The sequence below is a fragment of the Protopterus annectens genome, chromosome 13.part0 (genome assembly GCF_019279795.1).
Source record: "Protopterus annectens isolate FY-2018-M chromosome 13.part0, PAN1.0, whole genome shotgun sequence".
Taxonomy (NCBI): Eukaryota; Metazoa; Chordata; order Ceratodontiformes; family Protopteridae; genus Protopterus; species Protopterus annectens.
The window spans coordinates 233,726,924-233,754,219 of record NC_056747.1 but is presented as its reverse complement, the minus strand read 5'-3'; the positions used below and the strand labels follow the sequence as shown (position 1 = coordinate 233,754,219).

Below are 27,296 nucleotides of genomic sequence, written 5' to 3'. Positions count from 1 at the left end.
ACACACACACACACACACACACACACACACACACACCGAGAACAACCCCAACAGAAATGACTACTAACACCTAGAGACGATACCTCCAGGTCCTCCAGGAGGGGGAAGAGGGGAGGGTTAGTAAGAATGTAAGGAGAGATGGACTACACACATCGAACGTTATGGTGAGTACATAACTTCTTGATGTTATGTAGTCCAATCTCGCCTTCATTCTTACCCATGGGACAGTGTCCCTAGCACCTTGATCTTGGGTGGCTCAGTGAAAAATACTCTTGCGCACAGTGGAACCAAAGGAGGTTCTGCTTCTAGAGGCCAGATCTAATTTGTAGTGACTAATAAAGGTATGAGGCGAAGCCCATGTTGCTGCAGCACAAATATCATCCATAGACATCCTAGCCTGAAACGAAGTTGAGGTAGCCACAGATCATGTAGAATGAGCCTTCACTTTAAAGGGTAATTCTTTGCCATTGGAAGCATAAATAAATGAGATGCAAAAGAAGATCCAGCGAGACAAGGTTACCTTAGAAACTGAAACCCCAAGTCTAGTGTTTGAAAACAAGACAAACATTTGATATGATTTCCTGAAACCCTTCATCCTATGTAAACAGAAATGCCATACGTCTGTGAACATCCAGCTGATGAAACTTAAATTCTGCTTTGTTGGAAAATTCAGGAAAAAAAAAAAAACAGACAACTCAATGGACTGGTTGATATTGACAACAGAGGCAACCTTTGGAACAAAAGAAGGATTAGTTCTTAAGGAGACCCTATCTTTGTGAAACACCAAATAAGGTGGTCTAATCGATAATGCTTGGAGTTCAGAGACCCGTCTAGCTGAAGTTATGGCTACCAAGAATACTGCCTTCCATGACAAGAATTTAATGTCACATGTAGCTGCGGGCTCAAAGAGAGTTGAGGTGAGCTTCTGTAGAACAAAATTGAGGTCCCATGGCATCACTGGATCAAAGACTTTGAGGTCAGAGTAACAATGTCCCTCTCATAAAAGCCCTACAAAGCCTATGAGCCATAAGGTTAGGCTCATTAGCAACATGAAACGTAGAAATTGTTGCCAATTTGCACTTTAATGGTTGCCGCAGCTGAACCTTGACTAAACAGTTGAGAAAGAAATTCCAATATTGACAAAATAGGCACTGTATAAGGATCAATATGTCTCTCACGGGCCCAAATAGAAAATCTCTTCCACTTACTGGAATGAATCTTCCTGGTAGAAGGCTTGTGGGAAGATGATAGCATATGGACCACTTCCGGAGAAAAATCATGAAGCCCGACTAAAGGACGGAACTGGAGCAGCCAAGCTGTCAACCTGAGGGTCTGGATGGAGAGATGGAACTGTCCTGACATATGAGTCAGCAGATCTAGAACTGGGTCCAGAATCCAGGGCTTGTCCATTAGATAGGGTTGAAGGAAGGGAAACCAAATCTGATGAGGCCAGTGTGGGGCAATGAAGATCATTTTGCTCCCCTCAGACTGCTTTCTGAATGACCTTTCATATCAGAGGTAACAGTGGAAAGGCGTAGAGAAGACCAGAGGGCCAATTGTGAGCCAGAGCGTCCCTGGGTGTCTCCCATTCCAGGGGGATAAGGGTGAAGTAGCTGCTGCATTTGGCATTTCTGGCAAATAGATCGCAGCAAGGCTGACCCCATCTGTGGAATATCTCTTCCGCAACATAATTGTTCAGGGACCACTCGTGAGGCATTAGGATAGCTCTGCTCAGCCTGTCGGGCAATCACGTTGGACTTCCCCGGTATAAGTGTTGCAACTAGAAAAAGTGTTGGGAAGACACCGCCCACTGCCAAACTCAAAGTGCCTCTCTGCAAAGGGGGTATGATTTGGTTCCTCCCTGTTTGTTCAGGTACCACACCACCGACATGTTGTCTGAGTGGATTGCAATTGTCCCTAGAGGGAGAAAGCTCGGAAGTGCTTGCAACGCTAATAGCACTGCTCTCATCTCCAAGACATTGATATGCAAATGGGTCTTGTGATCCCGCCACGTGCTTTGGACAGTCCTGCCAAGATAATGCCTCCCCCACCCGATCTGGGAGGCATCCATGGTCACCGTGGCAACTGGAGAAGATGGGACAAAGGGCTTGCCCACGTTGAGATTGCTGGCCTGAAGCCACCAGCGTAGAGCTCGCTTGCACGTGTCTGCAATCAGAATAAAATGGGACAGTGGGAGATGCTGCTGTGACCAATGGGTGAAAAGCAGCCACTGAAGAACCCTCATGTGTAGTCTGGCAAGGGGAACTAGCATGATTGCGGCAGCCATGGTCCCTAATAACTTGAGGACCACTTTTGCCCTGACCTTCCTCAATGGTAGTAAGGCATAGACCTGCTGTTTAGAGACTGAATTCTCTCTTCTGGTAAGAAGGCCCTCATGAGCATTGTATCTAGTTCGGTGCCAATAAAAGTGACACACTGCGAGGGCAACGAGGCAGATATTTTCCAATTTAGAGTAATTCCCAACCGTTGGCGCAGTGTAATGGTGGTGTCCCTGGTCTGTAACAGTAGATGGCCTGGTGGTGGCAGAAAGGAGCCAGTCATCCAGGTACAGCAACACATGGAATCCCTGACGTCTCAAGTGAGCAGTTACCACTGCCATGCATTTAGTGAACACTCTGGGGGCTGTGGTGAGACCAAAGGGCAGAGCGCGAAACTAAAAATGACTGGCTCCCAGCCAGAAGCATAAATGACTTCTCAATGCCCTGTCCATCTTGATATGGTAGTAAGCATCTTTGAGGTCGATGGAGCACATCCACATATCTTTCCCTAACAGAGGGAGCATTGACTGTAAGGTGACCATGCGGAACTTGGGACATTTGTACATGAAGGTTCAATTGGCTGAGATCCAAGATGGGTCTCAGGTCCCCTGTTCTTTTCGGTACCAAAAAGAATCTGGAGTAAGTCCCTAATCCTACTTGGTCTGCGGGGACAGGCTGGATGGCTCCCTTTGAAAGCAACTTTTTTATTTCTAAAGTTGCGGAATCCCTGTGACTGGGTGGAATGTCTGCGATTCTCTTGGATGGCTGGGAAGGAGAAGAGAAGGGGATATGATAACCTCTGGAAATTATCTTTAATACCCACTCGTCTTGGGTGACTTCTTGCCAGGCTTCTGGGTATAAAGAAATGCGACCCCCAACCGGCTCTAGAGACGCACAGTAGGGCCTCCCTTCAGGAGTGCTAGTAGGGAGAACCACAAAAGGAATCATGGGCCCCTGGTTACGCGGGCCTCCTCTGCCTCTAGGACATCGTCTACCTGAATTTCTACTCCCCTCCCCTGCCTCCAGAGGGGGAATCACTTTGTGCGCCCTGAAAAAACCTCTGCGACTTCCTGAACCACATTTTCCCACCCTTCTGGCCATTGGAGTAAGGTCTAGAAGGCATGGAAAAACAGAATCCTACGACAGACAGGGTTTTTCCTTCCTGCTCGCACCTAGTGAGAGTGTCCTTCACCTTGGTTCCGAACAACGATGAACCATCAAATAGGGCATTGGTGAAAGTAGACATGAAGGCCTCTGCAAAATTGTACAGGCGCATCTAGGAGCGTCTCCTAAGAGAGACTCCGGAACCCGCAGCCCTACTCGCTCCGTCGGCTGCATATGAGATCAGCCTCATTGAGGAGTTGGTAAGGGAATTTAGGGTAAAAATCTTTGCATTGATCTTCTACCCTGCACAGAACCTCCTAGCTCTTTTAGGAGATCTCTCTGGAGCCTTGTAAAATGTGTTTAGTAGTTCAGCGACCGCAGTGTAAAGGCTGCCGAGGTAAATACACGCTTCCCATACCTGTCCATAGCCCGGGACTCCTTGTTAGGCCAGTAGACGAAGTTTCAGCAAGTTCCTTCTTGGTGGCCGCTGCCACCACCATGGCATCTACTGGAACGCCTTTGGATAGATACTCCTTGTCAGAGGAGGCAGACAAAAACGTATCGGGTCTACTTGGGACTGGTTCCACAGTGTCAGGAGTTCCCCACACCTTTTGACAGACAAGATCTAATAGCTCATCAAAAGGGGGAGAAACCTAAGAGGCGGAGGGTTGAGACCTGAACGCCTTCAGGAACACAGACTTCTCATCAGAAGAGGATTTGCATGGCCAGCCACCTCTCTGCTTCAGGATCTCCAGGATATCTGAAAAAGAGGTATCTTCAGAAGACTACTTGGGGGACCCCTCTGACTCCTCGAGGTCGGTATCTGACGTGAAAGACTGATCCGGGGAGTCAATGTGTTTCCTCTTACACAATCTCTTTCTGGCGGGCTCCTCAGGCAAAAACTCTGGGGAGACATCAAAGTTTTGGACCACTCGTGGAGGAATCCTGAGGCTTACGGTCTCCGCTGCCCACGGATAGAGCGTGATACGAAACTGACATCGGTGCTGGAGGGGGCAGAGTATCGGTGCTGTAGGATGCAGCTGACGACCTAGCCAGCACACTCCTTATAACCTCGAAGGCTGATCCCGCCGGCTCCGAAGGCCGACTAACTGAAGATGAAACAGTAGTAGCCCTCGGCACCAAGGAGATGAGGTCCGAAGCTGATGTCGGGTCCAAGCTCACTCGGGCCGAAGCACCAAGAGGAAGGCTCGGAACAGATGAAGATCGATCAGAGACTTCCCCCTTGGGTCCGACAGGAGAACCAAGAACCCTCGACCCCGTGGACGCAGCCAACGAGGTCAGAGCGGAAATCGGAACTGAGAGGCCAGGCAAGGCTAATGGAACTAACCTAAAGGCGCCCAACGGCACTGACAACTCTGGCTCCGAAGGCCGAGAAAGGCTTGGAGGAGGAACAACAAAGGATGAAGACGCCATAAGCTCTGGAGCCGACTGGGTCGGAGCCGAAATCAATTTAGCCAACACCGATGGCTGAAGCAGTTTCTTCACCACCCCATCAACGTCCTCATCGGAAAAGGACCTGGAAGATAAAGTAGGAGATCTGGATCTCCCTACAGAAGCGGACTTGCATGAAGGAGAACCCGGTCGAAAAACTGGAGAGTGGCTCGGAGCCAAAATATCCATGACTGTCTCCGAAAGGCTGGGAGCCGATATGGACTTAGTCAAGAGACTCCCTTCTTTCGGCACCGAGGGAAATGGAACCGAAGAAGGAGAAGCTGTTCTAGCAACGGAACCGAAGGAGGAGAAGCTGTTCTAGCAACTTTCTCTGGCGGTTCCGAAGAAACAGACGGAGAGCGCGTCTTAGAAGTCTTTTTGTCCTTTTTAGCTGGAGAGGATAATGCACTGGAAGACTTAGCCAAGCCTTCCTCGAAGGAGTGTTTAAGCAGTCTTTCAAAATGAGCTTGTTCTTCCTTTCCTGTAGCAAACGGGGACTGAAGGAATGACAAAACAAGCAGGACTCTTGGAGGTGAATAGCCCCCAAGCAGTACACGCACACAGAGTGCCCATCAGTTAAAGACATTTTACTGCTGCATTTAACACAACTTTTTAAAAACCCCGAAGACCTGTGTTCCTTAGGATCCTTGGACATGCTGAAAGGAACAAATTAATACTTACACGCACTAGACCCAACAAGAAACAAGAGACTCAAACAGCCCAGAAACCGGCTGGAAAAAGTACAGTTGTGTACACTTACCATAAATGTAGATGTACGAGTGTACTCACTGTTGCAGTCATTACATTTGGGTAATCTGCTGGCAGGTTGCCCTCAGTCGGACTGATTAACAAAGTCTTGGGTCCTGCATCGGTTGCTGTCCCTTCTTCCATGACGTCAGGTCGTCGGGTATAAAACATGCAGCCAACGCCATTTTCATCAGTCTTTCTTGCCACGTGGTGCCCGAAGCAGAAGCAGTTCGCAAGTGCCGGTCGGCCGACTCCTGAAATTTTCTTTTTCGAGTTTCAGAACTGAAGTCTTCAACCTAAAGCTAAGTACAGGTGCAGGGTTTGAGTCTCACAAGGGATAATTGGCTAAACCTAAAATGGCTCGCAAGGGCAGTTAGCTTAGTACTAATCTATGAATCTATAAGTTTTCTTAAACTAGATTTTCTGCTGGTCAGGTGTCTCCCTGATAGCCCTAAATTCATATGTAATCATTATGTCACCTGCTACGCATGCTAGTCTCACCCCTCACAGTCCAAATACTTTATAAAGGAAGAATTATTTGCTCTCTTATATCTGTACACTACACAAGATGAGCTGGAGTTGTGATATTGAAGACCTTTGACCTTCGTCAGGATTTCAGTATTAGAAGTGAATGCTTTCTGTATATTTTCAATACTTTGCTTCCATAAGAATTAACTCTGTACAATAATTTAGCCATATATTTTTTTTTGGGGGGGGGTTGATAGAAGAGATACTCAATTTGCATTCCTCAAGATTTTGCTTTCCCTATTAAGCTGGCCGCCTCTCTCAAACTATAACCAGAGAAAAGAGCACAAAGCAGTAAAAACAGAAAACTAACAGTTAAAGCTGAATGCATCACCTACACAGACTAAAGCAGTTGTAATCTTGTGAAGATGCTTTCTCCTGGCAATGCTCAACACCTACCCCCCAAAGAAAAAAGGCATACAGCTCATAGGTTCATAGATTCATACTAGGCTATCTGCCCTAGGGCATTTATAAGCCTAGCCAGAATGTGTTTGGCTTTCGCCACCCATTTTAAATTTATTTTGCTATGCCCTTTTTCGAGGTTAGTATACTGTGCCTCTGTCTAACAGTGACACAGAAGTGATACCCGGGGTAAACCTACGATCTCCCATCCACTCATCAAGATTCCTCTTGAAGAGAGTCAATGAGGGACCCTGCCTAACCTGGACTGGGATTTTATTCCAGAGTGAAGGGAGCCTCTGGGTTATGAATCTGTCCCTCCAGCATGTCCTATTTATTTCAGTGCTGAGGTTCAAGTCTCTCGAGCGCGTAGCTCGATGGGATTTGGATTTTCTGAGGTGCAGCATGTCCATTAATCCTGGGTTGGACATGGCTTTATACGTCAGGCACAGATCGCCTCTGAAAAGGCGGTATGCCACTGAGTAGAGCTGGAGTTTCTTTAACCGGGCAGCATATGACATCTGTTTGAGCCCTTTGATCCTCTTGGTGAGGTACTTTTGGGGTCTTTCCAGTTGCTGCAGGTGTCTGGTAAGGTACATCCAAAAGGGGCATTGTACTCAATTATGGGCCTGATGAGGGATGAGTAAAGAGGCACGATGACCTCCCCTGATCTAGATGTGAATCCCTTCATGATTAGGTGGGCTATATAAAATGTTTTTCTAACCACTTTGGCCACGTGGTTGTCAAATGAGAGATTGCTATCAACTTGGGTCCCCAGGTCCCTAATTACTTCTTCTGTACTTAATGGATTACCACCTACGTGGTAATTTGTGGGCACTTTGTTTTTGCCAAAAGGGATGACTATACACTTTTTGGCATTTAGCTTGAGGCCATGGCTCTGGCACCAGTTGTCTGTTTCTATGAGGCCCTTTTGGAAGATGCTTGTCTCGGCTGGAGAGTCGATTATGGCGCCCAGTTTGCAGTCATCTGCAAACTTGGTCAGCCACAGTCCTTCCGTGTTGGCCTGTACCTCTGAGAAATATATACCGAACAAGAGAGGTCCCTGGACTGAGCCTTGTGGGACACCACTTGTAACTGGTTTGGAGTCTGACATGGCTCCAGCAATTCTAACCATGTGGGTTCTGTCCTTGAGCCAGTTTGCAATCCATCTAGTGACATAGGGGTTTATATTTAAGCTGGTGAGCTTATCTATAATGCCAGAGTGGGGTATTGTATCGAAGGCTTTTGCGAAGTCCAGGTAGGCTGTGTGGACCACCTTCCCCTCGTCAATGGCCTTGGTGACCGTTTCAAAGAAATCAACCAGGTTTAAGAGGTAGGATCTGCCCTTAAAGCCAAACTGGGTAGGATTCAGTGTCTGTAGGTCCCCAATATCTTTATTTATGAGGTCCATGATGTTCATCTCCATAGCCTTGCAGACCAAGCTAGTCAGGCTTATGGGGCGATAGTTTCCAGGATCCGTTGAGGCACCACCTTTAAGGAGGGGGACCACTGTTGCTGTACGCCATTCTTTGGGCACATATCCTGTAGTAAGGCTGAGATTGAACAGTAGTTTTATGTTTGGGTTTAGCTCTTCTTGGAGTTCATGTAGGACGCAGCCAGGGACACCGTCTGGTCCCATTGATGCTGTGTTTTTTGCTTTGGAGAGGGCGGCTCTTACCTGAGCATCTGAGATGTCGGGGGCAGCACTCTGCTGGGATAGATATTTGCCGTTTTGGTGGGGAGGGGGGGGGGGAGAAATTTGCGCTGAACCTGTCAGCTAGGATGTTGGCAATGTCTGTGGGTTCGGTGTATTTGCAAACTATTAAAACTCCTTTTTCCTCACTTCTGAAGTGAATTTTGGGATATTCTTCGAATAAACAAAATCCCAGGAGGAGGAAGAGTTTACATTCTTGTGTTGCTCAAACACATCTTTCCCAGACTGTGCCACTGAAATGGCAATTACTGTTTTTGATTTATTGATTTACTTGTCCTATTCCCATTTATTAATATTAATTTTAAATCACTTTCCATTTGGGTTACTGCTTTTCAAAGAGCATTTCCAAGATGCATTGCCCTATGTGAGAAGCCATTTGTTCCATATAACAGTTTGGACCACTATGACTCTTCTTTCAGCACTTAGTTTCCCTCCCTGCATTACACCACTTGCTACTTTTAAACTTTGAAACAGAACCGCAGTGACAGCTTCAGCTATGCAGAATCATCATGTTTTCAGTTAAGCAAGACTTATGGTGGTTACCACTTACAGCTTTAGCTAATTCCACGTTATACAAGTTTATTACACCCTTCAGCATTTCATCATATCTCCTGATCTTGTGCTTCATGTTTTCTACAACTGTCAGCAGCAGATCTCAGAGAATACTAATATGCCTGCAATGGAATAACTTTTGGAAACCAGGAATTTGCAGCAGTCAACTATCTCTAAGTTCTAGATAGCTCTGTACATACTTGCATTCTATAATGAATTACTTCTTACTGTTACACACAGAGGCAAACACACATCCCTGCAACCACAAGTATGCAAAAGTACACATGTGCAATTTCTCACATTCAAAGTGAGCAACACATTCATGTCAAATATGAGAAATATTCCAAGAAGAAACATTAAAATGGAAAAATACTCAATAACACTCTTTAAAAATACAAAACAATAGGGGGAAAAACAAAGCTTGTCCAAATCTAATAATGTTCTCCGGGGTGGTCATAAGAAAAATGCTGACCTTCCAGGGATAAGACAACATCCATATGCGGCCTTTAATTTGCCCATAATGCCCATCCTGTCAGGCCTGCATGTCTGCTTTTGTACTGCATTTTGAAATAACTGTGACAGGCATCCATTTGCAGAGTAATCTACATGAATGGTGTCCATAACAAAAGGTTGTCAGATATTATCTTTTGGCATGTTGGAATACTTTTACATAACTGTTCAACTAGCTTTATTGTACAACATGTGGACTACACATTTAAATGTTTCTTGAAATAAATACTCCACTGATTATCACCTGCCACCCCCTAGAGGAGAAAGGTAGTGTGAAGCGTCAGTCCATGCCATCAATATACGTACTTTTACAAAAATCATTTGTACAGTACTTGGCATCCAAGTGTTATGTTCTGCATCTATGCTCTACACACTAAGCCCTACACAAATCACAGTATATCACTGAGAAAATTCAACTATCAAATAAAACCATCATATGACTACATGGAAAGGTGTATGCATTATGGAACACCAAAAACATCTCTCTGCGGCTGCCCATTTGTCTTAACAGCAAAAGTAAAGATGCAAGACTAAAAAAATAAAGATAACATGCTGTGTAACTGCATAATCAGTATACAACCAAACATTAAATTTTTATACTATAATGCGTTACAACAGTCAAAACAAACCTTAATAACACCAATCTGCTTGAAAAAGTCTCCGATTTGTTCAACAGTGACATCCTCTCCTAATCCTTGGACAAATACGGTGTTGTTATCAGCATTGTCCTGGTCAGAACCTACAAAGAAAGATGAAGAGGTGATGTACAAAACAAAATCAAGTAAAACATACTAGAGAGCACTATAGATGGCAACTTGCATGATACACAGCAAATTGCACAAAAACAATCTGCTTTGGAAAAATTCACTTTGATTTACTGGAAATAGTTCACCTCCTTAACTTGAAAAAAAAAAAAAAAAAAAAAAAAAAAAAAAAAAAATCAAAATGACCCCAGGAAAAATTCTATGCAGAACTAAAATGCATGTAACTATTTTCAGTGGAAATGGGAAAAAGACGCTCAAGATGATACCATTTTAAAATGACACACCGATAGCCTGTTTCTTCCACCCAAAGAAGTAATTTACAGAATTCCACATCTTAAGTAAAGGAAGCTTTAAGGCACAGACTTGAAATGATGAACTAGCAAATCAAACGAGGAAAGCTAAACCAAATGCAAAAGGAAGAAAGCATAACATGATTCATTGCTATCTGAACAGCTACCAGTGTTGAGTCATATCAGAACATGCTTCCAAATATTCTCCCTTTATATACTAATCAAATCTGAATAAAAACTAGAAGCAGCAAATGAAACCTGTAACTTTTCCATGGCCCCAGAGAACCTTTACTAGGGACACAGTAACACTAGAACCCCAGATCTCACAAGTAGCTTTTAGTTACAGAAGCTAGAGCAAATTTTTGTGGCTTTCCACTTCTATTTATCTAGCAACTGTATTTTGCCTGCTTGCTGATACATTGTTATTGTTTTTTCTGCATTTATTCTGTTTTTGCACTTGTTTCTCAGTTTGTTACTTTTAAAATCTGTAACTGTTGCAAATTGTTTGTGTAGGCTGTGATAGCCGATTTATAGCATTTATAAGTGTTTACTGTATCTGTTTCTGCTTGTTTTCTGAAAAAAAAAAAACAAAAAATATCTCTTGTTTTCCCGCCTTACTAAGCTAGAATAGTCCAGTTTCAGAGCTTGCTGATCCCTGGGCTTTGTTTGCAGTTCCTGTTACTGATTCTTTACCTAATTTGGAAGAGAGGAAGTTCCCTTGCTTACCAGTGGGAGTGGGAAGCATTGAGCTGCCTGTTGGTCCAGTTTTGTGAGGTTTCAGCCAGCAACTTGTAGTTTATTGGTCGTTTGGGCCAGTTCCTAGCTTCTTTCAGCCCCCTGATATAAAAATGCTAACGCTGCGTTTTTGGCTTGTACCTACTCAGCACAGATCCTCGTGGTGGCCAGCAGAGTAATCCAAGCTTCAGAGAGCTAAAAAAGCGACTTTACCTGATTTAAGTATAATTTTTGTGGCTTTCCACTTCTATTTATCTAGCAACTGTATTTCGCCTGCTTGCTGATACATTGTTATTGTTTTTTCTGCATTTATTCTGTTTTTGCACTTGTTTCTCAGTTTGTTACTTTTAAAATCTGTAACTGTTGCAAATTGTTTGTGTAGGCTGTGATAGCCGATTTATAGCATTTATAAGTGTTTACTGTATCTGTTTCTGCTTGTTTTCTGAAAAAAAAAAATATATATCTCTTGTTTTCCCGCCTTACTAAGCTAGAATAGTCCAGTTTCAGAGCTTGCTGATCCCTGGGCTTTGTTTGCAGCTCCTGTTACTGATTCTTTACCTAATTTGGAAGAGAGGAAGTTCCCTTGCTTACCAGTGGGAGTGGGAAGCATTGAGCTGCCTGTTGGTCCAGTTTTGTGAGGTTTCAGCCAGCAACTTGTAGTTTATTGGTCATTTTGGGCCAGTTCCTAGCTTCTTTCAGCCCCCTGATATAAAAAACGCTAAGCAGCTGCTTGCCGGTTTAGCGATTTAGCCGAGCTGCTACTGTTGCACACTAGGGCAGCGCCGGTTAAGCAGATTTAAACTATTAGGGCTACCTAAATTCCACTCTTCAAATGTTCCCTTAAAACTACCTTCCTCGAACTATACTACTGATCTAATCAGCGTATCCTATAACTAAAAAGATCATCTCTACTTGACTCCAAGTAGACTATCCTCTATCTGTTAAACCTAGCACTTGCTCCTACAGTACTTATTACCTTGATACGGTGCTCTTGTCATAGATAGTACCCCAAAAAGGCAAACCCCCATTTCTCCGTCACCCACGTCCCCCGGAATCTTCTTTAAAGTTTTTTTTGTCTATTCCTTCTAGCATGTCGAGGGATCAGTTGCTAGTGTCCTCTCCTACTCAGCTGGTGAACCTGGGAATATTGAGGCAATGTTACAATTGCCTCATGTACACAGACAACCCTCTCCTCCTCCCACAAAACACAAATACATGCGAGAGATGCAACTATACAGCCAAACTGGAGGCTGAGCTCTCTCAACATAGGACTGGCAAGACCAGTCAGGAGGAGAAGGTTACCACACACACTATAGACCCAGTCTCACATAGTACCATCACAACCTCAAATCATACACATAAACACAGACATACTCGGAGGCTCTGATCAAAAATCTACCAAAACAGCAGAGGCCACCAAAGCAGACACCCAAACAACCACCACCTCAGAACACATCACCTGCAACACATAGACCTCACAGTCAGAGTGTCAAACAGTCACAGCCCTTAAGGCCAAACAAAATGCCAGACACACTAGTCATTGGTGACTCCATAGTCAGACACACTGACGTCCCGCTCACCAGATTGAGTAAGGAGAAGGTCACAGTAAGCTGCCTGTCGGGCGCTAGAATCCGCCACATAATGCAAGCACTCACGTCTCTCAACAGCAGGTACAAATACGACTCAGTCATTGTCCACGCTGGTGTAAACGACCTGAGATGTACCTCCTTGGACTACATGAAAAGAGACATTGAGGAGCTCTCTGATTATGTAGCCCAGGCAGGTATGACCCTGACCTTGAGCAGTATCCTACCTTCACCAAGAATGATGCCACAATACAGAGATAAGATGATCAGCTTTAACAATTGGCTTAAACACTGGTGTCATTCAAAGGGGATCCAGTGTCTGTCTGCCTGGGATGACATGCTGGACAAGCCACGCTGCTTCGCAAGGGACGGCTTGCACCTGTCACCCTGGGATTCGGATATTGGCAAAGGCTCTTGCCACCCCCATAGTGCCTTTTTTAGGCAAGGCTCAAATTCTAAACCTACCACCCTAGAACACAAAAAAGGAAAATAACTAAGGGTAATGCTGCTCAATGCCAGAAGTCTGAATCTCAAAATGCACGCACTCGAGGCCCTTCTCAGTATGGAGAACATCGATGTCTGTGCTGTGACAGAAACCTGGTTCAAGGCTCCTGAGAGCACCCCAGCACTATCAGGTTTTACCTCATATCATGCGTTCCGGCCCCAAAATCCGGACAATACCAAGAAAGGAGGGGGGGTATCCATATTCAAAATTCATCAAGGACACCCACACCTCAAGACTGGTTGCAACGCACGATGCATCGGAGACCATCCAAGTGCAATTAACCATAGGCAAGACTGCTCTGCAAATTGTAGCATGTTACAGGCCACCCTCACAAACTCAGGAACCTCACATGGCCTTCCTGAAAACACTAGAGGGGATAAATGTATCGCCAAACACCATCATACTAGGTGACTTCAATTACCCTAATATAGACTGGGAACACTACTCAAGCCCAAACACCCTAGCCCAAAAGTTCCTGGAATTCATAAACTCAAATGCCATGGAACAACTAGTTACCATCCCCACAAGAGGAGATAACATACTTGACCTCATCATCACGAACATGGGAGCACAATGTTCAACACCGGAAGTATACCCCTCACTGGTGAGATCAGATCACAAACTAATCTCACTGGAGGTCCTCATCCCACCCCCACCTGAAATAAAAAAGACCACAGTAAAGAACTTCTCGAAAGCAGACTTCACACTTCTAAAGACTAGTGTGGTCTCCTTTAAGGCCCCCGAGCCGGCGGAAAACAGTACACAAGCCGCTGAATCACTTACAAATGCCTTCTACCAGCACCTGCAGGACTGCATGGATAAGGCAATCCCAAGCAAAACAAAGACTCTTTGTACCAAAGGCAAGCGTCCAGTCTGGTGGACCCCAGCCATAAACAAACTCTACAACAAAGGAGGAAGCTACTACAAGATAGAGCAAAATCCTTAAAAGGTAAGACACCCTTGATCACTATAAGTAAAAACTAAGAGCTCTCATAAAATCATCCAAAGCAAATTTTGAGAGAAAAATAGCTAAAGACTCAAAAGACAATCATAAGGCCTTCTTTAGCTATGTTAGAAACCTGGGAGGAAACTCCCAGATATGCTCAGAACTAGTTCAAAATGATGTGAAGATTACTGATCCTACGGACATTGCCAACATACTGGCTGACAGGTTCAGTGCAAACTTCTTCCCTCCCAAAAGGAGAGATATCTATACCAAATGATTGCAGCCCGCCAAACATCTCCAACGCCCAAGTGAGAAGTGCTCTCTCCAAAGCAAAAAACACAGCATCCATGGGACCTGATGGTGTCCCCGGCTGTGTGCTCCACGAACTCAATGAGGAATTAAACCCACAGCTAGGACAGCTGTTTAATCAAAGTCTTACCTCTGGATACGTACCCAGGGAGTGGCGCACTGCAACTGTGGTCCCACTTCACAAAGGCGGTGCCTCCACCGACCCTGGAAATTACCGTCCCATTAGCTTGACAAGCCTTATCTGCAAAGCCATGGAGAGGATCATAACGGACCTCATAAATAAAGACATAGGGAATTTGCAGACTTTGGATCCAACCCAGTTTGGCTTTGTCAAAGGCAGATCATGCCTTTTAAACTTGGTTGACTTTTTGAAACAGTCACCAAAGCCATTGATGAGGAAAGGCAGTCCATACAGCCTACCTCGATCTGGCGAAGGCCTTCGATACAATACCCCACTCGGGTATCATTGAAAAACTCATCAGCTTAAATATTAACCCATACATCACAAGATGGGTTGCAAACTGGCTGAGTGACCGAACCCACAGGGTCAGAGTTGCTGGCGCCATGTCAGACTCAAAGCCTGTCACAAGTGGTGTCCCACAGGTCTCAGTCCTGGGCCCACTCTTGTTTGGCATCTACTTCTCCAGTACAAGCAAACGCAGGAGGGTTAGGGCAGACAAAGTTTGCAGATGACTGCAAACTGCGCGCCATAGTAGAAAACACATCTGACACAGATATCCTTCAGAAGGGTCTCACAGAAACGGATAACTGGTGCCAGAGCCATGGCCTAAAGTTAAATGCCAAAAAAGGCATAGTCATACCCTTCGGGAAAAACAAGGTTACCCCTAGCTACCAAATAGGTGGCAATCCACTGAGCACAGAAGAAGTTATCAGGGACCTGGGGACCCAGGTTGATAGTAGTCTGTCATTCAACACACATGTAGCTAAAGTAGTTAGGAAGACCTTCTACATTGCCCACCTTATCATGAAGGGATTCTCATCTAGATCAAGGGAGGTCATTGTCTCCCTCTACTCATCACTCATCAGACCAATGATTGAGTACAATGCCCCATTCGAATGTATCTGACCCGACACTTGCAGCAGCTGGAGAGGCCACAAAGTTCCTCACCAAAAGGATAAAGGGTCTCAAAATCTGTCCTATGCTGCCCGACTGAAAGAACTCCAGCTCTATTCAGTCGCCACCGCTTGCTCAGAGGTGACCTTTGCCTAACATACAAGGCCATGTCAAACCCAGATTTGATGAATATGCTTCACCTCAAAAATCTAGATCCATCAGAGCCACAAGGCGGGAGACTTAAACCTCGACACGGCTATTAATAGGACGTGCTGGAGGGATAGATTCATCACCCAAAGACTCTCTATGCTGTGGAACAAAATCCCGGTATATGTGAGGCAGAGCACCTCGCTGGCCTTGTTCAAGAGAAATCTTGACCAATGGATGGGAGATCGCAGATATACCCCAGGGATTACCTCAGTGTCACTGCTCGACAGAGGCACAGCAAAATAATGGGTATAGTTCCCCATACTAAAGGGGTGGCGTAAGCCACAAAACGATGGGCTAGGCTTGTAAATGCCCTCGGGCAGATAGCCTAGTATGAACCTATGAACCTAGGAGATGCAAAAAGTACAGTTTTGTACCTACCATAAATGTAGATGTTCGAAGATCCACATTGCTGCAGTCCTTACATATGGGTAGTCCGCTGTCCTCGGTCGGCCCGAATACCAAAGTATTAGGCTGACGTCGGTCAAGGCGCTTAAAACTGACATCAGGACGTCAGGGTACAAAAGCGCATGACCGACGTCATATCCTCAGTCTTTTCTTGACCCAGATGTCAGAAGGCCCTAAAAAGAAAGGCCAAAGCCAAAAAACAGCAAAAAACAACCAACCACCCCTGCACTAACCATATTTACAATATTTACAACCCAAACCACACAACCACCTCTAACTACAGAGGGAAGGAGGGAGGGTAAATTGGACTGCAGCAATGTGGATCTTTGAACATCTACATTTATGGTAGGTACAAAACTGTACTATGTTCTTCATCTCACATTGCTGCAGTCCTTACATATGGGTAGAATCCCAAAGCAGAGGTAAGGGAGGATGGCAAAACTATAAAGCATTAGGAGCTGCCAAAATGCCCTGTAAAATTGCAGTGGTAAATCCAGCCCTAGATTTAGAGTAAAGTGGAAGGTGGTAATGCTTAGAGAAAGTATGCACTGAACTCCAAGTAGCTGCCTCCAAAATATCTTTAGTAGCCACCCCTTAAAAAGCTGTAGAAGTGGCAGTAGCCCTAGTGGAATGAGGCCTAATCCCAGCTGGAATCTCCTTACCATGATGGGAATAACAGAAAGCAATACAAAACCAATCCACTTAGAAATAGTTTGTTTTGAAACAGGTTTGCCCTGAGAACCCAAAGCAAATGAAACAAACAACTGCTGAGACTGCCTGAACCCTTTAGTTCTGCTCAAATAATATCGCAACTGTCTGTGTATATCCAAAGTGTGCAAAATCTTCTCCCCTTTATTTTGGGGGTTTGCATAAAAAGTAGGCAAATGAATAGTTTGGTTTAAAGCCACACTAGAAACCACTTTAGGCATAAAGGAAGGGTTAGTGCAAAGACACCCTATCCTTGTGGAAAATTAAGAAAGGCTCAATCGCCATAAGGGCCTGTAATTCAGAAACCCTTCTCGCAGAGGTAATGGCCAACAAAAAAGCTGTCTTCCATGATAAATATTTCAACTCGGCAGTCGCTGCAGGCTCAAAAGGTTGTAGAGTGAGTTTCTCCAACACAAAATTGAGATCCCAAGCAGGAGTAGGAGCTCACGTGGGGGTCTTATATTCTTTGCCCCTCTAAGGAATTGCTTAAACAAAGGATGAGAAAATAATGGTGGGTCACAGTCATAGTGAGCAGAAATTGCTGCAGCATGAACCTTTATAGAGGAGAAGGACAAACCTTTGTCCAATAACTCAGTAAGGTATTGAAGAGCAACACTTAAATTAGGTTTAGAAACATCAAAGTCCTTTGCTGTACTCCAAATTAAAAATCTCCTCCATTTATCTGCTTAAACTTTCCTTGTACTAGGCCTTCTGGCCTCCAAAATAACATTCAAAACTTGTTGTGGAAGCTGAGACCCTCCAGGGTTTAAAACAGAATATGCCAGGCTGTTAGATGTAGAGAGTGAAGTTTGACATTGAGTAAATGACTGTTCTCCTGAGACAGCAGGTGTGGAATCGAAGGTAAAGGCCATGGAGGCTCCCGTACCAGACTTCTCAGTAATGGGTACCAGTGCTGTCGAGGCCAATCCGGAGCTATTAAAATCATGGTTGGCTTGTCCTGTCTGACCTTCAGGAGTACCTTTGGGAGGAGAGGCAGTGGTGGAAAGGCATACACGTGAAGATTGCTCCAATTGAATGAGAGAGCATCCACTTTCCAAGCTGTGGGATGAAACCTTTTGTGCAAAACTTTGGCAGCTGGTAATTTAGTGGAGAAGCGAACAGATCTATGTCTGGAGTTCCCCATAACACTGTCAATTTTGAAATACATGAGGATCCAATTTCCACTCGTGGGGATCCATAATTTGTCTGCTCAACACATCTGCTAAGGAGTTCTGTGCTCCTGGCAGAAACCTTGCCTGAAGATTTAGCTGTAAACTGAGAGCAGTTTCCCACAGAATCATTGCTTGTCTGCATAGAGGATATGAATGTGTCCCCCCTTGCTTGTTGATGTACCACATGACAGTTGTGTTGTCTGTTTGAATCAACATCTGCCCTGGAAGAAGTAAATCCTTGAAAGCTATCAATGCAAATTGGACTGCTAACATCTCCTTCAAGCTGATATGTAAATGTTGAAGTCTGGCAGGCCACGTGTCTTGTACCCATTTTCCATTTAGATGAGCTCCCCAAGCTTTGTCTGAGGCATCTGTCGTTAGAATCTGACTCGCCTCTGGTCGGGTCACAGAGAGTCCCTTGTTTAGGTGACATTCCTGAGCCCACCACAAAAATTCCTTTTGAATGCAAGGTATTATCTGAATGACAGTGTCCATATCTTGGCAGTGTTAGTCCATACATTTTGAGATACCATTGTAGCTTCCTCATATGCAGTTTGGCATTGGGAAGCACCAGAATACAAGATGCCATGAACCCCAAGGCTTGAAGGACTGTCCTTGCAGTCAGCCTGGACTGACGAGACAATTGGTGGAAGTAAAGAGAAAGATTCTTTTGTTTGTCCGGGGTCAAAAAGGCCATCTGGGATGCTGTATTCAGTCTCACACCCAGAAAGCACATGTCCTGAGAGGGTACTAGACTGGACTTTATTTCGTTCACAGAATAACCTAGGCATCTTAACACTGCCATCACATACTGTAAATGATGAAGAAGTTCGTCCTTTCCTTGAGCCAGAATCAGGCAATCGTCCAAATAAGGATAGATTTGTATTCCTTTTAGCCTGAAGAAAGCTACCACTGGAGCCAGAACCTTTGTGAACACTCTGGGCGCAGTAGATAAGCCAAAGGGCAATGCAGAGAACTGATAATGAAAAGTCCCAGCCCGAACGCAGATACTTCCTGCAACAGGGCCTGATAGGAACATGAAGGTAAGCCTCCTTGAGATCCAGAGTCACCATCCAGTGATCTTTGCCCAGCAGAGGTAAAAGCTGTTGTAACGTCAACATTTTGAACTTGGGAATGTCCAGATATGTGTTGAGGATAGATAAATCCAAAATTGGTCTCCACGTGTTCCCTTTCTTTGGTACTAGAAACAGGCGAGAATAAAATCCTAGGCCCACTTCTGGCAGAGGGACCGGTTGTATAGCTCCTATTTGAAGTAGTAGAGAAATCTGTTTGTGAGCCTCTAGTCTTTGCTGAGGAGGAACGTCTGGCATGCCTTTGAAAGGAGGTAAGGTATGGAAATAAAACTTGTAACCTTGGTGTATGATATCCAATACCCATTTGTCTTGGGTAATTAAAATCCAATTTTCCTTGAAGAGTGCCAACCGTCCTCCCAAAGGTGCTGCCAGGCAAGAAGGATCTGGCAGCTGAAAAAGTAGGTCATTGGGCCTGTTTACGAAAGGACTGGCCCCTGCCCTCACTCGAAGACTGTGCAGGTGAACTCCATGTTCTAGGTCTGAAGGAACTCTGAGCTCTGCCCCTACCACGTCTAGATCTACCCCTAGACTGAGAATCAGAAGGAGGATACGTCCACCCCTTAGCAGGCCAATTTCTACTAAACTTTGGAGGCTGAACTTGCAAAAAATCTTTAACAGTCTGCATAGACTTAGCCTTGTCTTCCAATTTCTTCAAGACTGACTCCACAGGTGGACCAAACAACACTTCAGACTGCAAAGGAGCAATCCTTGTCTTAACATGGTCAGATAAATTCTGATCCTTAAGCCAGGCGTGCCTGCGAAGAACTGAACCAGTGGCAGGCACCCTAGAAGAGGCCTGCAAAGCATCAAAACCACACTGTAAAGAATGCTTACCCACCTGTTCAGAGACATGCACCAAATCTTGTAATTCTTTACAGTCAATGCCTTCTGCCAGAGCATCCACCTTAGATTTCAATTGTGAAAGAAGAAAATTTTGATATTTCAACATATGAAACTGGCAATTCAAAGCCCTCATAGCTAAGGTAGAAGATGTATAGACCTTCTTTCCCCATCTATCCAAAGCTCTGGCCTCTTTATCTAGAGGGATCGGATTCTTTACAACAGAGGCCTTGACACCCTTAGGTCCCTGACTAACAGTTTCTGGGTCCGCCCTAGGACTCTTATAGAGATATTTATGAGCCTCAGGCACCCTGTAATACCTATCCGGTTTAACAGGCGCAGGAGGCAGAGAATCAGGATTAAGTGAAGCCTCTGAAAATACATCTTGCACAACATCCAGAACAGGGGGTATAGCTAAGGGCCTATGTTGAGGTAAAAACAAAAACTCTCTAAGCCTTTTCCGTGAATCAGAGAAGTCCTGACCTTCCCACTTAAAATGTTCCCTCATAGAATGAAGAGTCTCTGAAAAAGAAAAATCCTCTGGAGGAGAAGCAGAAGGAGTGGAATCTTCTGCATCAGAATCAGAATAAGGAGTGTACTCCTGCAAGTCTTCAGCCGAAGACTGAAACATCCGAAGCCTGCTCAAAACTTTCCAACTCTGGCTCCACCCTAGGCCTCTTATTAGGAGGGGGCAAAGAACCTCTAATCAGAGTAATCAAATCTTCTGCCATTTTAAGCATGTGCTTCTTAGGCACAGACCCTGCTGAACTAGGACTGACACCAACAGAAGCTAAACCTGGCCTGCCCCTGGAAGAAGCCTTGGAAACAGAAGGAGAGGGTCTAACCACCCTGGGAAGGGAGGGGAGTACAGAAACCTGAGAAGCCCCTTCAGCCTGACCTGCCTCGTGAGAGGCCACATCCTGCAAAATCAAAGACTCCCCCTGAGACTCCAGAGAAGCCTCCATCGGAACCACCGGTTCCACTGAAGCCTCTAAAGAACCGGCGTCCGGAACGGACGACTCATCTTGCCTGGGTTTAACCGCTTTGTCTTTGCGTTTCTTCGTGGAAGCGGGCGTCGGAGTATCCGACGGCATATTATAATTGCACCGCTTACCGAAGACCAGCCTAGCACAATCTAACCTTCGCTTAATAGTGCGCTTATTAAACCTAGCACAAAAGCGACACCCAACTACGTCGTGCTCAGGCCCCAAACAAGGAATGCACAAAGAATGATAATCCCTATGCGGTATCGGTTTCCCACAAGAAATACAATTATTCACTTTTTCTGACATCCGGTAATACACTGAGGCAAGAAAAAACCGAAATATTCCCCAACGGGGTACTTAGCCAACTTGGATTCTGTCTGAAACTCCGAACTCGAAAAATTTAAGAACGCCGAACGGCACTTGCAACGCTGCTTCTGCATCGGACCATGCGGCAAAAAAGACTGAGGATATGACGTCGGTCATGCGCTTTTGTACCCTGACGTCCTGATGTCAGTTTTAAGCGCCTTGACCGACGTCAGCCTAATACTTTGGTATCCGGGCCGACCGAGGACAGCGGACTACCCATATGTAAGGACTGCAGCAATGTGAGATGAAGAACATCATGGAGATCAAAATATCCTGGGGAGCAACAGGAGTGACACACAAGGAAAGAATGCACAGTATAACCTGGTCATAATTCTCTGAGCACTAAAGCCAGCCATCTTACATCAAGAGGGCCCCCTTCTGGCAGAAGAGTGTAGTCAAGGATCCAGCTAGGAAATGCTGAAACAAGGCTCAATCTTGGGCTTTCCTATTCGTTAGATTGTTTTGAAAATTTTTTACTTGGCTGATACTTAAACACAACGTTTGTCTGCAGCTGAGCACCGGGAAACGGGGGTTAGCACTGCCGTATATAGACACAAACACTAAAACATCAATTTTTCCCTAGATAACTGCTAGGGAACCCTTTTAAGCTTACCTGCTTCTTGGCACACAATGCAGTTGGGCACTGCTGCCGAGAGAGCAACCCAGCTGCACTTAGAGGCACCGGTGCAGGTTTCTAGCCCTAAACCTACCATAGATTAGCTGATTTTACTAGTTGCACAGCAGAACCTAGTCCATCGAATACGCCCTCCACCACTTATTACAGAATAAATCTGACATAATGGAAGGTCATTTTCCCACCATTTATCCAGCCAGTCTCACTGACATTGGCATCCTGAAGCAATGTAGTAATTGCCTCAAGTATACAACCTACTACTCCTAAAACACATAAATACAATATTGAGTGATGCATCTATAATATGAATCTGGAATCAATGCTGTCTCTATCACGGAACAAACCAAATACCAAGCAGGTTGTCAGCACCCACACTCCAACTTCCACACATACCAAGAACATAACACAAACCCACATACACTGAGATACTCACTAGAAATATAGCAAAAGAGCAAAGACCTCCCAAGCGTAAAACTTCTGTACACAATACGGTTCCAAAAGCACCCACTACACAACACACACACCAGGGTCTTATCCAATAAGCCCCTAAGGCAAAACATATCTAAATCAAATGTCTTGGTCACAGGCCACTCCACAGATGTCCACCTCACTAGGCTGGAAAAGTAGAAGGTCACGGCCAGCTGCCCGTCAGGTGCCGGGATCCGCCAAATTACACACACTCTCAAGTACTAATATGACTCTCACAGTCCATGCTGGAGTGAATGACTGGAGACATACTTCACTGGACTTTATGGAGAGACATGATGGAGCTTTCAGATTGTGTGTCCTAGGCAGTTATGTCCCTAGCCCTAAAGCAGCATTCTTCCCTCATCCAGAATTGATGCCACAAAACAAACAAAAAGTAAGAGACTTCAACAATTAGCTTGGCTTCTGCTGTCAATCTGGTATCTGACAGCCAGATTGGGACGATATGGTCGACAGACCATGCTGCTTTGTCAGAGATGGTCTTCACCTGTCGCCTCTATGCTTTAGGTTGATCACAAAGGTACTTGCCTCCCCCATAGTGCCTTTTTCAGGCAATATCAAAATATTCCCAACATAAAAATATCCTCCAGAAATAAACTCAGGGTTATGCTGCTTAAAACTAGAGTCTAAATTATAAACTGTTCTCACCTGAAGCATTTATCACCCTCGAGGATGCTGATGTCTATACAGTCACGGAGATGTGGTTCAACGACTCAAGAGTACCCCAGTCATGCAGGGCTATACTGCCTTCCCCAAGTTCAGACCACAAAACTAACATGAAAAAAAAACAAACGAGGAGTAGCATCTATCTTCATTAAAGACAAATGCACCTCTCACTGATTAAACAGTACGACTCCCTAAAGTTACTACAAGACCAACTAACTGTAGGAAAGACCTCCCTCCATGTCATTGTTAGCTATAGGTCCCCACCATGAACCAGGAAAACCACACAACCTACGTAGACCTACCGGAGTCACTCTCAGTACAGCCAAATACCCTGGTCATGGGCGACTATCCCTTTGACTGGGTAACATATATGAGCACAAACACGCTTTCCCAAAGTTTCTTAGACTTAAACACAAATGCTTTAGAGTAGTCAGTCAGCATCCCTACAAGGTGCTCTAACATCCCTGACACAGTGCTCCACTAACAGGAGTTAGTGGAACCTCTTGAACATGATCTTAAATCTCAGTATAAGCACTGGCATTGTCTCGCTGAGCGGAAAACAACAACTGTAATCCCCTTGCACAAAAGGGGTCCCCTCAACCGATCCCAGAAACTATAGTTTCATAAGACTAACCAGCCTTAACTGCAAGGCCATGGAGAGAATCATAATGAAGCTTATCAACAAGGATATAGGTGACCTTCAAACTCTTGATATGACCCAGTTTGGCTTCATTAAGGGCAGATATTGCTTGCTAAACTTGGTAGACCGAGAATGACTCCAAACAAACGCGAAACAGAAACGTATAACAAAAAAACTAACTCCACAACAGAAATAAAGAAAAAGCTTTACTGGTGCATCCGGTATCTCGGCTTTCGCCTTCAAGGAATAATTTTACACTCAAACAGCTTGAGTTTTATACACCATATAATTGCATAATCTATAGCACATTCCCAATTAATCAAACAATCAAACAATTTGTTCAAAGTCAGTGTATACGTAAGATTCCCTACTTTACACATCTCATGCACAATACTGAATATAAATGCATAAAAACAAAAATGCACATAGTACATAATAAATATGAAACATACTTCCTACCTACTAAACACAAAATTATCGACTGTCGTATGGTCGAACGCATAAGGTCGGAAACACAGATGTCGAAGACATCATAATCAATCGAGGAACGGTTTTAACATGGGTCGAGGTGGGAAGATGGTTGTAGTAGGGAATAATACTGTACACCTACCTGGACCCATGTTAAAACCGTTCCTCGATTGATTATAATGTCTTCGACATCTGTGTTTCCGACCTTATGCGTTCGACCATACAACAGTCGACCGAGTGATGTTCGCAATTTCAATAGTAAACCTATATATATATATATATATATATATATATATATATATATATATATATATAAAAGTTTATGTCCTTCGGCTTAGGGGTCGCCACAGCGGAACTCCAGTCCGCTAATGATTGGCAGTTGATTTTTACGTACCGGCTTGCCAGGCCTGACGCACAACTTTCAACGAAGGTATGCCCATTGACGCATCTCTCCACGCAGAAGACGCTCTAGCTGAGAATCGAACCAGACAGCGTCTCACTGTGAGGCGACAACGCTACCGCAGCACCACCACCGTGGGTACTATATATGAATGTATTTTTTCCAATGTGATACAATTATTTAAAAAAAAATCAACTAACATTCAAATTGATAACTACATTTAATCTCTTAGGGTATAAAGTGCCATAATTAATAACATTTTTAGTTTCCAGTCGAACCATTTTCTCTACAAAATCATCACCCTGACAAAAATAAGGCTTGGCTAATACACTAAAGAAAAGAGAAGAATCAGAACTTTCATGATATGTACAAAAATGTTGAGCAACTGTACTCTCCATCCTGCCATTTCTTATATCATTCAAATGTTCCATAATCATCTTCTTCACAGCCCTTTTAGTTTGACCAATGTACCACTTTATTATAGGACATCCATAACCCAAGATATATAAAGCCCCACTGGTAACACAATTATAATAATCTTTAGCCCTGTAAACTTTGTTGTTTATTTTAGTTCTAAAATTTTTATTCTATTACAGACCCTACATTTACCACAGGGGAATCTGCTTATACACGACCCTTCTTCTGTAACAACATACCCGTGGACAACAATTCTCTCAAGTTCTTAAACCTACTGTCGGAAGAAATATACATTCATATATATAATATATATATATATATATATATATATATATATACACACACACATACAAATATATATGGGAGTTGGTCATATTTTTTTTGTAATTTCTTCTAATGAAGACAAAACAGTAAACACTGCCTATTTCGACCTAGACACGGCTTCTGACACAATCCCTCACTCAGTCATCAAGGAGAATTTCACCCAGCTGGGGATTAACCCTTACATCATTAGACTGGTTGCCAACTGACTCACAAACACACACAGTCAAAACTGGGGATGCCAACTTTACTAGCAGACTTGTTAACAGAGGTGTTCCACAAGGATCTATGCTAGGCCCCCTACTGTTTGGTATTTAATTTTCAGAAGTCCAGGCAAAATTATATGGCCTACGGTTTACCAAGTTTGCTGACTACTGCAAACTGGGTGTAATAACAGAATCCCCAAAGCTGTCAACATATTACAAAATGGGCTTCTACAGAAATAATCGGAGTCAAAGCCATGGACTTGAACTAAATGAAAAAAAAATTGAAATCATCATCATCCCTTTCAGCAAAGATATCCACGCTAATTACAGCATTAGTAAATACATCCTTAAGTTCAAAACAAGTAGAGAGAGAATAAGTTCAAAACAAGTAGAGAGAGATTTAGGAACGCAAGTTGATAGAAGTCTTAATTTTGATCATCAGGTCTCCACAAGGGTAAGGAAGGCCTCCTATGTTGCACACCTCATAAGCAAGGGTACAACATCCAAAGCTAAGGAGGATACACCTCCCCTGTACTCGTCCTCAGACAATAACAGCTTACAATACTCCCAACTGTATGTACCTCACCAGACATCTGTAGCATTTGGAGAGACTTCAGAGGTTTCTCACCAAAAAAAATCAGGACCTACATGGACAGACTGAAGGCTCTAACACTTTAGTCAGCATCAAACAGACTGCTCAGAAGACTTGTGCCTGGCCTACAGAGCAGTCTCAGACTCTACCTTAAAGCAGCTGCTGCACATCTGCAATTCCAATGGGACAAGATTCACTCACTTTAGGGATCTTAACCTAGCTTGCGATATTACCAGGACATGGAGACGGATGTCTCAGAGGTTGCCCCTCCTCTGGAACAAACTCCCAATTCATGTAAAACAGAGCTCCTCAATGACCATTTTAAGCATAACCTGGAAATCTGGACGAGAAAACATTAATTTACACAGGGGGTTTCACCCATGTCCCTCTAAGGGGCAGCCAGTGCTGATGTTAGATTTGCAAGCAAACACAGACTATTTATCTTAGTCCATAAGGGAACAAGGTTATAACATGGCAAGTAGAAGCCTTAGGGTCAACAGCCTAGCTAACCTCCTAGGAGTCCATGATGTAGAAGAGGGAGAAGTGTCTCCATTAGACTGGACCACCCCTTCACATTCAAATGGGCAGCAGGATGAAAATCCAGTCCAGAAAGCCAAGGGTACCACTGAACTATTTCCTAACTGCACTGCATCTATGACTCCACTTGATCTGCAATTATATGCTGAAAAGCACAGTTGATAAAAACAACTATGCTACATTTCCTTGTGTAAAATACCACTGTACTTCAGGATGGTTCCCAATGCTTTCCCTTCCAGTTCCGTGGGTGGTTTATAGCCAGGTGGAGAGGGTTGATATGCCCTTCAAGGCTGCTGCTGCAAAATCTGCCTTAGCTTTAGATGGGATATCCAGCCTGCAATATCTGGAGAGGGTACACAGGACCATGTGGCAGTTTCCAGGCAATGAGGAGGCACGCTTTCAGGAAGACTACTAATGCAGCTGTGCCCCAATGGAATATTACCTTATGTTTCCTGGAAAGTTATAATGGAACTTAGAAAATACAAACAAGTTCTCCACTTAACTAATGGTTTGCTTGGAAATGGGCAGCCCTTTTTCTCTGCAAAGACCAAAAAAACTGATTTCTGTAGTCTTTTGATCCTGCCTAGGTAATACCAAACTGCCTCTGGACAACTACTGAAGAGATTATCTTTTATGTGGCCAAGATGAATAGTCTG

The 27,296-nt window shown here is 44.2% G+C and overlaps 1 protein-coding gene across 1 annotated transcript in view; it reads right to left on the bottom strand.

Moving 5' to 3' along the window:
- Positions 1–27,296, bottom strand: part of LOC122787881 (RNA-binding protein FUS-like) — a 921,130-nt gene that overhangs the window by 201,565 nt on the left and 692,269 nt on the right. The window contains exon 10 of the mRNA XM_044054799.1: positions 9,912–10,021. Within this exon, the coding sequence (XP_043910734.1) occupies positions 9,912–10,021 (110 nt within the window). The remainder of the gene's footprint in view (positions 1–9,911; positions 10,022–27,296) is intronic.